This window comes from Periophthalmus magnuspinnatus, chromosome 8 (assembly GCF_009829125.3).
Source record: "Periophthalmus magnuspinnatus isolate fPerMag1 chromosome 8, fPerMag1.2.pri, whole genome shotgun sequence".
Lineage (NCBI taxonomy): Eukaryota > Metazoa > Chordata > Actinopteri > Gobiiformes > Gobiidae > Periophthalmus > Periophthalmus magnuspinnatus.
Window position 1 is genome coordinate 4,547,148 of NC_047133.1, and position 16,778 is coordinate 4,563,925.

At 38.7% G+C, this 16,778-nt stretch overlaps 1 protein-coding gene across 1 annotated transcript in view; it reads left to right on the plus strand.

The window, feature by feature from the left end:
- LOC117375487 (alpha-1,6-mannosylglycoprotein 6-beta-N-acetylglucosaminyltransferase B) overlaps positions 1-16,778 on the plus strand; it is a 149,838-nt gene that overhangs the window by 108,677 nt on the left and 24,383 nt on the right. Inside the window, exons 9-11 of the mRNA XM_055223459.1 lie at positions 520-651; positions 13,601-13,734; positions 16,257-16,387. Coding sequence (XP_055079434.1) covers positions 520-651; positions 13,601-13,734; positions 16,257-16,387 — 397 coding nt within the window. The remainder of the gene's footprint in view (positions 1-519; positions 652-13,600; positions 13,735-16,256; positions 16,388-16,778) is intronic.

Below are 16,778 nucleotides of genomic sequence, written 5' to 3' on the forward strand. Positions count from 1 at the left end.
CACTCATGGGAACAAAATTCAGGTTCCCATGATGTAAATCCTTTAAATTATGTTGTTGATCTAATAATAAAGTTCAGATGTGGCTTATAATGAGTTAAACTCCCTGAATCCAGTTTCTTTCCATGTGTTTTTGCTAAATTTGTCTTGTTCCAGTACAGATATATTGCATAAGCAGCTCTTGAGGTCATAATAATAAATCTGTTGGACACTTTCTACATCTTCTTACGAAGCATTTTATTGTCAAATCATCAGGAAGTGCTCGGTTTGTACTGGTCTCTGAAAGTTCACGGTGAATATTAGGATGTTCGAAATAACTTTGGACCACTGCAAACTGTTTAAAATGAACTAATTGTGTTATTTACATTTGCAAGGCGATAAAAATCAGGGACAGCGCCTTTAAGTTTAAGGTATAGATTAAGGTTAGACGAGTTGTACTATTTTAAAAGTTGGGATCAGTGTCTGTCGTTGTAATGTCTCCATAAGACGTGTAAATCCAGCTGTTCTGTTTGTGTGTTTTAGGTTTTTGGGTGCACCCCCCGGTCATGGAAACTGCCCCGTCACTGGACCTCTGCCCTTTGACCTTGTCTACACAGACTACCACGGCCTCAAGCAGATGAAGAAGCATATGAGCCTCACACTCAAGAAGCACAAGTCAGTACCGGCAGTCAAAATATTCAGAAATGTGAACACGAACAATATTTGGGAACATTGCACAGTAAGCATCTTTCATTTAAAGGTCATATATTACACAAAAAACGACACTTATGAGCTTTAAGACATGTTATGCTGCTGTTATCTCCTCAAAAACAGACCTGGGCTTGTGTTTTGTTTCATTCACACATTTGACTGACGCTTGATTATTGTCTGTCAAGCTCAAAATGCTCTGTTCCACCTTATGATGTCACGAATCGGTAGTTTTCACGTTAACAGCTCATTTTTACCTTTAGTTCATTAGAGATTAGCAATTCCAGGACTGAAACGACCCAAATAATTCTAGTGAAGATGTTTGAAAGAAGAACTGAGCCTAAATATGCAGGATTTGCGCGTAAAAAATGTGAAACAAAACAGAGCTACGTTTACGATGAGGAAAGAACGTTATAACACAGATCAGAAAATAGACCCTTTAATAAAGTTTCATTTGTTTTGTCCCAGTACAGATGTATAAAAATGAGTCCTGTGCTCTGTCTGCATCTAATTATAAAGTGTTTTTTTCATCCACAAACCAGTAAATTAACACTTGTGCACATGCTAGTTACCGCTCTGGCCTCTGGAAGTTGTGAAGATAGCTTATAAACTCATCACTGTAAATAATTAGGATGCTAGGAAAGTGCGGAATAAGTTTGAACAGCTGCAAACTCTTTAAAATGATTTGTTTTCATGTTTCCAAGACAGTAAAATCTGGTGCAATTACAGAACAAATGCGTTAAAACATGTTAGCACGCAAAGAGTTAGCCATAACAACATATAGCTACTATGTTGTATAACTTTAATGCCTTTCTGTGGAACATCTCCATGGAGACAAGCCGCTGTCAGACCATCCACCAGGAAAGATGCATAAATATTCACTTTATTCACATTTTATATGACTGTTTACATGGACTTTCGAGGATTTTTTTTCGAAATATTGACCCTAGACAAGTTTCACGACCTCATTATTTTAATTTTTTTGACACAATGTCCCTGGATGCTCCGTTTTCCTCCTTTTTTCTCCGTTAGCTCAGTGGATTTGCGATGAAAAACTTATCCTTACTGACACGTGACCTGTAACTGTACCTCGAATCAGCAAATCACGCTTGGTAACGTTCCAGTTTGGGCTTTTTACAGCAAACTATAAACCAGCTACAGAATTTACGATTTAGTAGCAAATCTCTGTTTTCATCACAGTTTGAATTTATATACTCAATATTCCAATTTAGCATATTTTCCAAATAACCATCCACCTGTTTTTTATGACTATTTGTTTTTATAGAGCCGCGATTAATCCAATTTGAATCAAACTCGTGCGCTGAGCTTGACTTGACTTTGTTCAGCCAATCCTGAGGCAGTAAAAGCAGTTTGCAGTTTGGAGAAAAGTGCAAATTTTGGATGAATAAATTGGAATTGAAATGGCACTGGCTGTTGCATGGAAATTTATATTGAAATCGTTTGGATATTTGATTCAGCAGCATACATAAGGAAAGCAGTTTCAGCTGGAGCGGAGGCGTCCAAACAGGTCCACAAATGAAGATTACGTTGAAAAAAAAAAGCGTTTTCAATTTTTGTTTCTTGGTTTACATTAGGCCTGTGATGTGAGATCCAATACAGACGAGTGGAAGCTAAAATTAATTGAGAAAAAAAGCTCAAGGGTCTAGTCTGAATATGGATATTTTGGATGTACAGTGGTCCCTCGTTTATCGTGGGGGTTACGTTCTAAAAATAACCCGCAATAAGCGAAATCTCTGAAGTATCAGCTTTATTTTTACAGTTATTCTCTATGTTTTTGTCTGTAAAACCCCTCACCACACACTTTATACACTTTTCTCACACAGGCGTTAACATTTTCTCACATTTCTCTCGTTTAAACTCTCTCAAAGTTCAAACCTTCGTAGGCGTCTTTGTCGGTGCAGAACGTTTCGTCGACATCGTGCAAAGATACAGCACTTCAGAGTCACACTGCGATCCAACGTTTATGTAAATTTGTCTGAACACATTCTGTACTGAACAGGAGACACGGCACGGAGGAGACTGATGGACAATGGTCTACAGTCCAACAGCCAATCAGGACGCAGATCACAATGCACGTTCAGACGCTGTGAAAAACATGTGAAATTGCACTTTAAAAAAATAAGTGAAACAGTGACAAAGCTGAACCACGATATAGTGAGGGACAACTGTATTGGAAAGTGCAGTGTGATCAATTGGAAAATCTGGGAGTCTCTGGAAACCACCAGTTGAGGTTATAGTAGTAGAATTACTTCAGGTTGCAGTAATACAGGTTTGTCTGAGGGCTGCATTTGGCCACTGGACCATAGTTCGACCCCTTCGAAGTAGATTCTGCAAGTTGACGTCACTCATTTTCTTCGCTTATGATGTTTTCTGTCATAGTTTTGTCACAATATTAAGATTTCAAAAGTAAGGAATAGACTCAACACTTGAAAAACACCAAAAAACACACTTTATGTAGACAATAGGATGTCATTTTCAACATTAAATCATAGTACCGTATTTCCTGGAGTATAAGTCGCACTGGAGTATAAGTCACACCAGCCAAAAAATACATAATAATGAAGAAAAAAACATATATTTCACATATAAATCGCATCTGAGTATAAGTCGCACCCCCAAACTATGAAAAAAAGTGCAAATTATAGTCCGGAAAATACAGTACTTTCTTTTACTTAACAATCATGTGGCCTTAAATCTGCGTCGTACGGGGATGTTCCGTTGTATTTCATGGGCGTATACTAGTCTGTGTCGTAGGCCCGTCACATTTTGATGTTTGATAAACAGTATTGCTGATGAAAAATATAGACGATAAACGATAATATTGCACAACACCGTAACCCTAAACCAGGATTACCCCACAAAAAAGTAATGTAAATGTACAAAACATGAGCTGCAATACATAAATAACAGAATTAAAGGCTTTAAAAACTCTCTCTCACTCTTTAAACACTGTCTTGTCTGTCACTGTCTTTCCATTACTTTACAAAAAAACTTTCCTGTCACTTCTCAAATACTTTCCTGTCACTTTACTATGTCTAATAAAAGTCCATCAGTCCATGTTTCTTTTGTCATCATAAAATTACAGGAGAAGAGTGCAGAATGAAAACCTTTCAGTCGTATGCACAGCTAAACAGAACCGTTTTGAGCCTGGATTTAAACATTGTCAAAGTAGATGCCTGTCTCACATCTTCAGGAAGACTGTTCCAAGTTTTAGCTGCATAAAACTGAAATGCTGATTCTCCATGTTTAGTCCTGACTCTGGGCACCAGCAGGAGGCCGGTCCCTGAAGTCCTCAAATTGCGAGATGGTTCATGTGGCACCAACATGTCGGAGATGTACTTTGGACCTAGGCCATGGAGAGACTTATACACAAGCAGAGCTGCTTTAAAGTCTATTCTTTGAGCTACAGGAGCCAGTGCAGAGACCTGAGCACAGGACTTATGTGCTCATACTTCCTGGTTCTAGTCAGGACCTGAGCAGCAGTGTTCTGGATGTTCTGTTCTGTGTTAAGGCTCGTTTGGAGAGGCCAGTGAGCAGGACGTTACAGTCGTCTAATCTACTGGACACAAACGCAGGATAAGTCTCTCTAAGTCTGGCTTTGACAGTTTACCTTTGATTTTTGCAATGTTTTTTAGGTGGTAAAAAGCTGCAGATGTTATTGATTTGATTTGGCTGTTAAAGTTCAAGTCTGTGTCCATTGTTACCCCTAGATTTCTCGCCTGATTTGAAGGTTTTAGAGAGAGAGACTGGAGGTGACTGCTGACACTTTCTCTATGTTTCTGTGGGCCAAAGATGATGACTTCAGTCTTGAATTAAACACATTAGTAATTACTTTGCATCTATAATGAGTCAGAAGGAGCTTGAATCTTAATGTAGTACAGAAAAATAACAAAAGATTCTCCAACAGTACGAAGAAAAATAGTACTGACCCCAAAAACAAATCGTTCCAACTATAGCAATCAATACAAGGACAAGCGTGCCTCTTTGTCAGTCTCTTACTTTCTTTTATTCTCCAGTTACATGTGCTCAAGTGTATCGTTAGCAGCGCTGTACCACTGTTCTCCCACCAAATGTTCCCTGTAACAGATTTCCTCCGCGCTAATTGGCTACAAGCTGCGCTCTTTGAAAATAAATACATCTGCCATCATTTTGTTTGGTTCCAGGTGGGCAACTCTGAGTGTACATGCAAATGAGGCCCTTTTATCCAAACGGAAGCGAAAAAATCCCACACACAACAACAAACGTACCACTCTGGGAGGTAAATATTAAGATGAACACAACGGAACTTCAGAAGATTAATATGATGTTGCTACCGGGATAATTATGTCGAGTGCGGCGTGCAATGTTTGGGATGCAAATTGGGTTGTATTATCAATAAGGAAACAACGCTGTACACCTACTGATTTATTAGTCCGCTAGCTTACCACCGCGTGCAGTCATTAACAGAGCTTAGCATGCTAGTCGCGTATTTCTCAGTGAAAAATAAACTGCCTCAAGTGAAATGAATTGACACCGGTCCAAGGTTGCAGCTGATCGACGAGCTCTTAACAACGCTCGGTGATTGACAGGCCACGGGGTAATGTGTTAGGAGACCGTGAGACAGGTTAAATCCGAGTTATTTTGCGAAATGGCTTGGGACGAGGCTTGTTTTTCAATGCTAAAGCTACTTCTCGAAGGTTTTACCCACGTTACGATGTTGATTTCCCCCCAAAACGTCAATACACCTTCATTCAGGTGCGCTGCTCGGCTGCGCACTGCACATCAGTATGCTCCGTTTGCTTATGTCCTTGTTTTATGTTTTTGTGGCACTAAATGATGTCTGATCACTGTTTTGCTCGTTCTCCGGCATCCGGTGGTCACTGACCTCTCAGATGAGAGAACAACTTCGTCACTGATGTTTTTGATTGTGTGGATTATTGGCCTGTGTGGATCCTGGCTGTGGCTGTCACTGCTACCGCTAACACTGGCTCACCTGGGTGACAGCAGCATGGGCGGGTGCGGGGAGTTAATCCAAACGGGCCGCTCCTACAGCCGAGAGACCTTGTTGGAGTTGCGAGAGCGGACTGTGTGCGGCTTTGCCCCCGACACTCTGACCCTGGATACCGTCCCAAGGGAGTTGATTAGAACTAAGCGGAGCACAAGACGTGGAAGGAGAGGGGGGATTAAGAACCGGTTGCGGCGGAGACCCAATCGCCCACCGCTTCCTTCCATTATCCTGTCAAACCTGCGCTCTCTGAGCAACAAAGTGGACACATTACGCGCATACAGCAGGTACTGTAATGAATTCCGTGAAGCGTCTCTGTTATGCTATACCGAAAGCTGGTTACAGCCGACGATGTGCGACTCGTTGTATGAAATCTTCGGGTTCACGCTCGTCCGGGCAGACAGGGACGCAGACTCGGGGAAAACGCGAGGAGGAGGCATCTGCGTGTACATAAACGATCTTTGGTGCAGGCAGCACTCAGTAAAATACCAGATATGCGACCCAAACGTGGAGATACTGGGAATAACATTACGACCTTTTTATTTACCCAGAGAGTTTGGATGTATTTTACTTTTTGTGGTATATGCCCCTCCCAGTGGTAAAGCTGCTAAAGCAGCCAACATCATTGCTGACTGTGTTCATGAGTTACAGCTTCAGTATCCTGATGCCCCAGCCATAGTACTAGGAGACATGAATCAGTGTCACCTGGACTCTGTGTTGCCTGGTTTTGAGCAATATGTGAAAAATCAAACCAGAAAAAACAACATTCTGGACAAGTGTTTTGTAAATATTAAGAATGCTTACACCTCCAAATGTAGACCACCTATCTTAAACTCGGATCATAATGTGATTCATATGATTCCAATTTATAAGACAAAATTTAAGAAAAGTAAGCCTGAAAAGAAAGTTATAAGAATTTGGACAAATGAGAGTAAGGAACAGCTTAGAGCTTGTTTTGACTGGACTGACTGGAGCACTTTTTATGAGGGCTCCTTGGACGAAAGGGCAACTGTCATTAATGACTATATTAACTTTTGTGTACAGTTGGTCGTCCCCACAAAAGAAATTAAAATATACCCAAATAACAAATCATATGTAACTAAGGACATTAAAGGAGTCATAAACAAAAGGAAATTGGCCTTTAACAACAAAGACACCGTAACACTAAAACAGACAGAAAAAGAATTAAGGCTTAAATTAAGAGAAGCAAAATTAAAACATAGACAAGACCTAGAAAACACTTTCAAAACTAATAACTCCAAAAAGGTTTGGGACACCATGAAATCAATGACAGGCATGCTATCTTCCATTAAACCTATTGCAACAGATAATGACCATAGTTTTGCCAATGACTTAAACACTTACTTTACAAGATTTGAATTATCTGATAGCTTTGAGAAATGTAATTTAATTCTCACAAATATTCAACCAGGACTTTCAGACAGAATTAAAATCACTGTCGATGAAGTCAGAAAAACATTTAAAGCTACAAACACCAAAAAAGCTGAAGGGCCAGATAAGTGCAGTCCTTTCATTTTAAAAAACTTTGCAACAGAGCTTGCACCAGCATGGCAACCAGTGTTTCAACTCTCAATTGACATACATACAGTTCCAATAACATGGAAAACTTCACACATAAAACCACTTCCCAAATCTCGAAGTCCGAAAGAATATAAAGACTTCAGACCCATAGCTTTGACCTCAGTGATCATGAAGGCTCTAGAGAGACTTTTGCTCAAACATTTACAAACCACAACTAATACCAAACTGGATTCATCCCAGTTTGCATATAAAACTGGTTGTGGCACTGAAGATGCTGTTGCCTCATTAGTTCACATTATCACTAAACATCTAGATAAATCTCATAGCTATGCACGAGCACTCTTTCTAGATTATTCATCAGCCTTCAATACAATACAACCTGACATTTTACTTTCTAAAATGTCTCGCCTGGGAGTCAACCCCTACTTGATTCACTGGTATGCCTCTTTTCTTACAAACAGAGTCCAGCTGGTCAAAGTGAATAGGGCACTTTCTTCTGCCATTTTGACTAATGTCGGTGCACCTCAAGGCTGCGTTAGTTCTGCTCTGCTGTTCACAATATACACAGATGACTGCCGAGCAACTTCAAACAATCAATACGTTCTAAAATACTCAGACGACACTGTACTGTTAACCTTATTGCATGATTCGGATAGCCCTGACCTGCACCAACAGGGAGTTAACAGAATAGTCACATGGAGTAAAAACAACTCTCTGGAAATAAACACAAAGAAAACTGAAGAAATTGTGTTTAGCCCAAAACTGACAGTTGCAAATCCCACCATTATCAACAACGAAATTATCAAACGGGTAGAATCGTACAAATATCTTGGTGTTATGATTGATGCCACCTTATCATGGAAACATCATATAGACTACATCTGTAAAAAAACTAAACAAAGACTGTACTTTCTCCGTCGCCTACGATCTTTTGGAGCCACTCGTCAGATCCTCCTACTGTTCTATACGGCTGTTATCCTCAGTGTGCTGCAGTACTGTAATGCTGTGTGGTACAGCTGCTTGTCCACATCAGTAAAGTCTGGACTTAAACACCTGATCAAGATCTGTTCCAAGACTGTGGGTCAGCCATTAGAAGGTCAGTATGAGGCTGCCTATCACAATAACACAATACGACTGGCAAGAAACATCATTTCTGACTCTAACCATGTTTTGAACTGTGAATATTCATTGCTTCCATCTGGGCGACGGTTCAGTGTTCCACGATTTAATAAGGTTAGGCTGAAGCATTCTTTTGTTCATCAGTCAATCCTTAAAATAAACAAGGAGCTTAATCCATAGCTATCAAAGTGCTAGAAAGTGACTTGAATTAATGTTTGTATCGTGTCTGTGTCGCATGTGTGATGTTAATGTGTAGCAACGGAGCCACTGTTTTTATGTGCAAGACAAATTTCAGATCTCTGATCTGACAATAAAGTATTATCTAATCTAATCTAATCTAATCCCAAAAACAGTGGGTAAAATCCTTTAGCTAATGTCGTCCTGACTTAACCTCGCTCTGCGGCTCAAATGCGGAGGACAAATTTCACTACGCGGACATTAAAGTGCACCGTAACCTTAAACTAACCTCTGCTGAAACTATTATGAAAACTACAGACTCATTTCAGCAGGAAAAATGTTGGATCTTTTATGAATGTTTTTTAGAGTTGTCTTGATTTATAGCAGAAATTGTGTAAACCAAGTGATAACATTAAAGAAACTACCGATATTTAATTTTGTAATGGCAGCGTGTCCTTTAATATCAAAATTAGGTTTGACATTTTTGTATCATAACAGTATTTCCTCATAAAAAATACTCTAAGTCATAAAATGAATAATTCCTGTACGTCTATTGCTCTATAATCCCGGTATTAGCCTATTTTTTGTCTTTATATTCTACCTTGGTGCAGTACAGTGGTCCCTCGTTTATCGCGGGGGTTACGTTCTAAAAATAGACGAAATCTGTGAAATATCAGCTTTATTTTTTACAGTTATTCTCTATGTTTTTGTCTGTAAAACCCCTCACCACACACTTTATACACTTTTCTCACACAGGCTTTAACATTTTCTCACATTTCTCTCTCGTTTAAACTCTCTCACAGTTCAAACCTTCGTAGGCGTCTTTGTCGGTGCAGAACGTTTCATCGACATTGTGGGTTTTGTCGGGGAGAAAACAAATTGCAAACGTACAGCACTTCAGAGTCACACTGCGATCCAACATTTATGTAAATTTGACTCTGATATATTGTTCTGTTCAGTCTCTTTGGCGGGTCACAGTTTGATTTAATCTGATGTATTTTCTTGCTTCTTCTTTGCTTAAATAAACCAACACGACAGGACAGTTACAGCTCGTCTTTACTCATCAACTTCACTCATCTCGTCTCATCACCTGTTCACGTTCACTCTTGTTTCATTTTTATCGGTGCGCTCCTCAAATGCGCTGTACCAAAACAATAAGTAGGAACCAATATTATTATGAAGAAAGTAAATAGTATATCCAACATAACATGATAAGTAATATTCATTGTTAATAAAATAAGTACAAAATAATAAGAAAAATATTAAAGACCCAAATAGACTGATGGACAATGGTCTACAGTCCCTTAGCCAATCAGGACGCAGAACACAATGCACGTTCAGACGATGTAAAAAAAAAAAAGCATGTAAAATTGCGCTTAAAAAATCCGCGAAACATCGACACCGCGAAAAGTGAACCGTGATATAACGAGGGACAACTTGTATTTCTATCAGTGTGACTTAAAGGCCTTGTACATGATTTTTTCGATGTATTTTAGCTAAATTTGTCTTGCCCCAGTACAAATATACCGTATAAGCAGCTGTTAAAGTCAAATTAAGCCCGTTACGTGGTGTCAGCTTCTAATTAACAGGACGTGTACAGTTAGCACGCTAGTTGTTAGCTTTACCGTGATGAAACTACACTCTTTGAAAGTTGTGACGCATTTATAAACTCATCACAGTGAGTAATTAGGATGCTCTGAATGCGTAAGGTAAGAGGAATAACTTTGGACCACTGCAAACTGTTTCAAATAAACTCATTTTGTTTTTCACGTTTTAAAGACAAAGGCACCGCGGCTTTTAAGAGGAGTTTAGGCGTAACGGTAAATTTTTATCCTTGTTATATGTATAGTTCTGTCGACTGGCACAATGAAAACGAAAGTAGTTTGTTTTCGATGTGCTTAACGAGCCTGCATTTTGACAGCTACACAGACTAAACGTGCTGGATTACTGAAAGGTAGAAACGAAGCAAAACACAACCCCTGGTGCATTTTAGACTCAACAATATACCTCAAACGATCCTGCCTCTAAGTGGAAACTAAAGCTACAGTCAGTCTTGTACTTCACACTTGGTTTAATCCGTCTGTCAGTCACTCAGAGGAGGAGCTGTTTGGGAAAAGTCGACTGCATGTGTCTATGTCTGAGCTGCATTAAACACAGGAGCACCGAGCCGAGATAAAACGCATTGTCAGAGCGTAACAAGGCCGCGGTTCAATATAATCGTTATCTTCCACCCTTACCTGGAGTTGTAGTAGTTTCATTCTTGCTTGTTGAAGTACGCGTCTCCTTGTTAGCTGTTGTGTATGTAGCATGTTTTCCTCGGAGGTTTTTCCGCTGATCACACACTGTCAGACTAAAATGCTTTGAGTCGTCACATTAATAAACGCAGAGCTACTCGATAAAACACTTTTGACAAGAATAAGCTCGTCTTGTAATTCCTAAACAGACAATACTGCCTTTTAATCTTGTCAAAACTGTGAGTTGTTTTACAGTAGTTTTTTGTATTTTGTTTTATACCAGGGGTGTCAAACTCAAATTAAAAAGACAAATTCATGGTCCAAACTCAATATTTATTCAAAAATTTACTGCACTTGATATGTAATGTGTAACCTTTTCATATGGAAACAAACTTTACTTTTGTTTAAACACAAAATCTGTAACAACTCATTACAAACACATTAGAAATTAAATGTGAAATAAAAGACACATCAGTATTAATTTCTTCTTTAAATAAATAAAATAAATTATGTCTCTCTCTGTAGCAATTAATTTGGCCGAGTTGACCAGTAGCTTGTTCGCTAATGAGTGTCAACAGAAAAGGAGGGGCACTTGCTGGTCTCGACTGCAGCGTACTCCCAAAGCATTCTGGGATTTGAAGTATTAGTGGTGCATGTGCTATATACCGGCGGGCCAGCTCTAATGCACATTTTATATGTCCTCACGGGCCAAATATAATTACACCACGAGCCAGATTTGGCCCCTGGGCCTGAGTTTGACATGTGTGTTCTTCTGACTAGTCACATGTTGATGATTACTTAAAGTCCCACAGCGTAACATTTCAACCAATGAAGTATGTGAGATGCATGTTTACAAGGTTGTTTTGAACATAAAAATACCCATAATTTAAAAAGTATTTATTTTAATCAATTTATTGACTGGGAGCTTTAACAAAAAATAATGCAGTTTGAATTCAAATTGTAAATGCAGTAACGATTTAAGATAAAAATATGTGCGATAAGTATTCCCATCGAGATTAAGAGTCACAGTCGTGTTTTGTCTCGTTCTCATGGACTCAGTCTCGTCTCGTCTTGTGAAAATCGTCTCGTTCCATCCAGACTGGAGATGTCGTGTAGCAGGAGCTGTGTTTGCCGCTGTCAGAGCAGAGGGCTGAGTGATTCTTCTTAAATGACCATGAGGAGGGTCAGCGCGCCCTCAGCCACAGACACAGACTGACACAGGCTGTGATTTACACTGATGGCTCTGAGCTACAGGTCACACACAGACCTCTGCTCTCACACTGCGACGTTTGGGTCAGGAAAACTCTTAACATTCCGCTGGTAAAAGTTGGGATTTTTCGAGAATTTATAGGTATTGAAATGTCATGATGTCAAAATTTCAATCTTTGTTCTATTTAATTTATAAACATTTTGAACAATTAGCATAAAAGAAACAAAACCATAAATACCATAAATTATGAAAATATGTTTGTATTTACTCTGTCTAAATCATTATATTTAAAGAAGACCTGTTCTCTCTGCTATATTGTTATAATCTATGACACCCGTGGATCTTTATGTTATAATTTACACATTAAATCGCAATATTAATCTAAAGCAACTTAATAAAAGAAACAAGCCCGCTGACTTCCACGTGCCTAAAACTGTGGTGTCCAGTGGGAGATGACGTCATTGTAACAAAGCCGTAACAACAAAGCCGTGGAGCTGTCGGCCGCTCGCAACACATTTTCACCGAGGGCCATGTCCGCAAAATGGCTGCCTTCGAGGGGCCAGATGTAAAATAACTATAACTACTTTTTAAACTTGTTAATTGACTGTTTCTGTATGTATTGCTTATTCAAGTTACAAATATTGCATATGCATTTGCCTAGATGTAAAAATATGGCTGTGTAACTGCGTATCTCCTGATAAAATGACATTTTAAGACCATCATGCCTTTTAATTAACCCTGTCGGGGCCAAATAAAATGATGTAGAGGGCCAGATTTGACCCATGGGCCTTGAGTTTGACACGTGCACACTAGAGAGTAGCAGATATTTTTTTTATTTGTACTAAAATGACTAAGCAACACTGTAGAATCCTGTCCGTATCATCGATCAAAAAAATAAAATTGAAGTTCGAGGTTAGTACGTCGCAGTGGGCGTGGGCCGGTGGCGGTGAAAACGGGGGTTGATCGACAATATGGCGTCTTGAAAACGATGCTCAAACACGAATCACTTCAAATACAACTTCATGAGACTAAATTAAAAAAGAAACAACAACTACGACATGGTTAAAAGCTCTGAAAAGTTGATTTTGCATAATAGATCTACTTTAAAGATGCACCATGTAATATTTCTGCTACCACCACCTGCTTGTCTCAGTGGAGATGTCATTGTTTTTCTTAACTGTGTAATGGCACAATATGGAACATTCAGTGCTAAGCAGTAACCTCCCCGTGGAGAGTGAAATTAAAAAGACTTTATAGGTAAATAAGTGTAGAGTGAATTCAGGTAAGTCGACTCTGCATCATCTCATTGTTTATTCATTACATCGAGCTGCAGGTACAAGATCTCCTGAGATTGTTTTTGTTCACTTTGGCTTGGACATAAAGGGTTAAGCGCTGGTTTGTTACACCTCTTGAGAAGCTGTAGTTCCAAAAAGCAGTGGTACAACAACAGTGAAAATATTAAATAAATCTAAAATGTAACTATAGCGCAGTTTATTTATAACGAATTATGTCAAAATCTCGTCTTGTCTCATTCGTGTTGACCCAGTCTCACATCTCGTGTCTCTTCCCACCCTCAATAAAAGGAATTACAAATGTGCAACGTGTTAATTATTTCCGTTCTTGTTATAGGTGCAACATCCGGGTGATTGACACGTTTGGCACAGAGCCGGCCTATAACCACGAGGAGTACGCCACGCAGCACAACTACAGGACCAACTGGGGCTACTGGAACCTCAACGCTCGCCAGTACATGACCATGTTCCGTAAGTATATGTTTACACTTTTTTTTACTAGAAACGTCTATTTATGAGCTTCAGCTTCCTCATTATCTTGATTTAAAGTGTTAATCGCTATGGCAACGGCCTTCATTTTTCCTCATTCTGAAACCCATACAGCCAGAACACACACACACGTCAGATTTTACATGTAGAGTGTGTATAAAGATGATGAGATGTGTCATTTTTGTGTTGATTATTTGGTATTTTTTTACATGCACATTTTAGAGACATGAATGTTTGATACTGTTGCCATAACGATTAACAATTCAAATCAAAATCAACCGTTTGAACCAGCAAAATTCTTCTTCAAGTCCTTCAAAACGGAAAGAAATTACGTGATTTGAACTCATGAATAAGAAAATCTTCCAAAGTGAAACCTGAAATCCATCGTTCGTTTAACTGCCATATTTGTCCATATATACTCAAAAATGTAAGATAAGACTATTTAATGCCATACTGAGGAACATCCCAGGTAAGGTAATAACTTCCTCTTTTCCTCTCTTTGTGGAAAAATGGAAAAAAAATACTGATTCCGAGCTATAGACTTGAAATTTTAATCACACGATGTTATTAGCAGATTAAGTAGTATCTGTAGTGACTGTAGTAGTAACAACAGTACCACTAGAAGCAGTAAAGTATAGTATAGTATAATAGTAGGAGTAGTACATAACATTGAATTTCCCTTACATTTACAGCTTTTAGAGAATTCACTGACAAATTGAAGCGTATCACTTCTCTGACAGCTCAAATTCTGCCTGTTTTTGCGTCTCTCAAACACATCAATACACATGAACAGACAGTTTGAAACACTGTAATTACAAACTGAAAGGAGCTGGAATGAAACTTGTCAGATTTCATTTCAGTTTGGAAAATTGGAAAAAAAAATAATGCCACCCTTTGGCATCCCACACGCAGATATTTTCTGGTACATGGTATTTTTGTGGCTCTACAAAATAACAGTGTTGCAGTAGCTGTGATAACAACAGATTAAAAAAGCAGCACGTTCTCACCAGTCAATTTTTGTATCTCCAACTCGAATAAAGACTTTTTTTTTTTTCCACGTTAAAATGCGCTTAGATACGATTTTACATTTTTATTTAAAAAAGAAAAACTGAGATGACTTGTTTACACAGTCAGTCATTGTTTTAGCTCTTGAAACAGGCCTGTCACGGCAAAGTGTGTGATGTTTTGAGAAAAATAGAGAAAATATTACTTTAAATAATGGTGAATATTGCATTTGCCTCTAATTGCTTTGTTTGATATGTTCCACAGTACAGCTTTAGCTTTTTTATGTCCATCTTCTGCTTGGTTGGTGGGTGAATTCTCTCATTTATTCAACTATAGGTGTTTTCATTGCTATTTACCTTGAACACAATGTCTTCATAATTGTGAGTGGGCTTGCCGCTCCACAGATCTGACCTGTAGGTGGTAGACCCTCCACCAGAAAAATCAATTATGTAAGGAAAACACTTTTTTTTTTTTAAATAGCAGAAAAATGCTGTATATTTGTTGTTTTCTCTTCATTTTCATTCAACATTTCAAAAGTCATAAATAGAATATATTTTTTTGTTTATTTAAAGACCCATGTTACGCTGTTTTCTATGTTCTAATGTTGTTTCCTCATCACAAACACACCTGGAGTTGTGTTTTGTTTCATTCACACATGTTTAACACACAAACCCTGCAGATTTAAGCTGTGTTCTTCCCTCAAAACGCTCTGTTCTACCTTGTGATGTCATCAAGTGGTAATACAGGAAGTGCTCCGCTGTGTTTTTAAACTCCACACACCTTCACTAGAATCATTTGGATCATTTCAGCCCTGGAATTGCTAAATCTCTACTGAACTAAAGGTAAAAGGAGCTGTTAAAACTACCACTTTAAGACAACAAAAGGTGGAACGGATCATTTTGAACTTTTGAGATGCAGACGGACGAATAATAAGAGTTATTCAAACTTGTCAATGAATAAAAAACACAACTCCAGGTATGTTTTTAAAGTAACATCATAAAATCTTAACGTTGCGTAATAAAGGATAATCGTGACAGTTTCTTGAGGTTTATTTAGTGTTAATCTGGGGCCATTGTGTTATTTTTCTTATCTAAGACTTAATTATCTTCTGAGTGTTACATCAGAACCTCAGAATTATACAAATATTTATTCATGTCATCTTCGCTTTTCATTATATTCTAGATTGTCTGAAAAAGTTCATTTGTTTGACCAATTGACCCATGCACTGAAATATGAACCATGACAGTGTTTGTTCTGCAGAGTAAGAGGATATTTTGTTGTTTGTGGACGTTCATTTTGCAGCCCTAGTTTTAACTTTCCATTTCCCGAGACCTCATAAAATAAACCAACTTTTTAACAACATTCCTGAACATTCTACACGTTCACCTTGACTAGAATTTACTGTTCGTCCACAGCTTCTTAATAGCATTTTTGTCCCGTGCGATAAACTGGACGTCTTAACATCTTCCGCACTGTGTAATTTGCTTTGTCCTTGGCAGCCCATACTCCCGACAACTCCTTCATGGGCTTCGTGGTGGAGGAGGTCAACGAGACGGAGCGACTCACTATTCAGAGGAACAAGGTGCACAACATGGCGGTGGTGTACGGTAAAGACGCCAGTATGTGGAAGGTCAGTATATACACACACGTACTTCATGTAAAAGAGAAAATATGTGTTTAAGTGATTTATAAACCAATCAGGGACTACATCATGCCCGCTGAACTGAATAAAATTGTATAAAATGTATGGAATTAAAGGTGCACCGTGAAACTTTTCTGACAAAGCAATAACATCTAAATCAGGAGTCTCAAACTTGCGGCCTGGGGGCCAATTGTGGCCCGCAAGACGATATTTTGTGGCCCGCAAAATGATATGAAAGTTTAATGTTAGTGTGGCTTTTACCATGTTGCGTGTAGAAGGTTCCGCCAGATCTGTAAACCCCAAACGCACGTGTCACTCGCGCTGTGTACTCCCGTCGCAAAAGATTCAACAAATAACGATGCACATCCATGAAATCCAC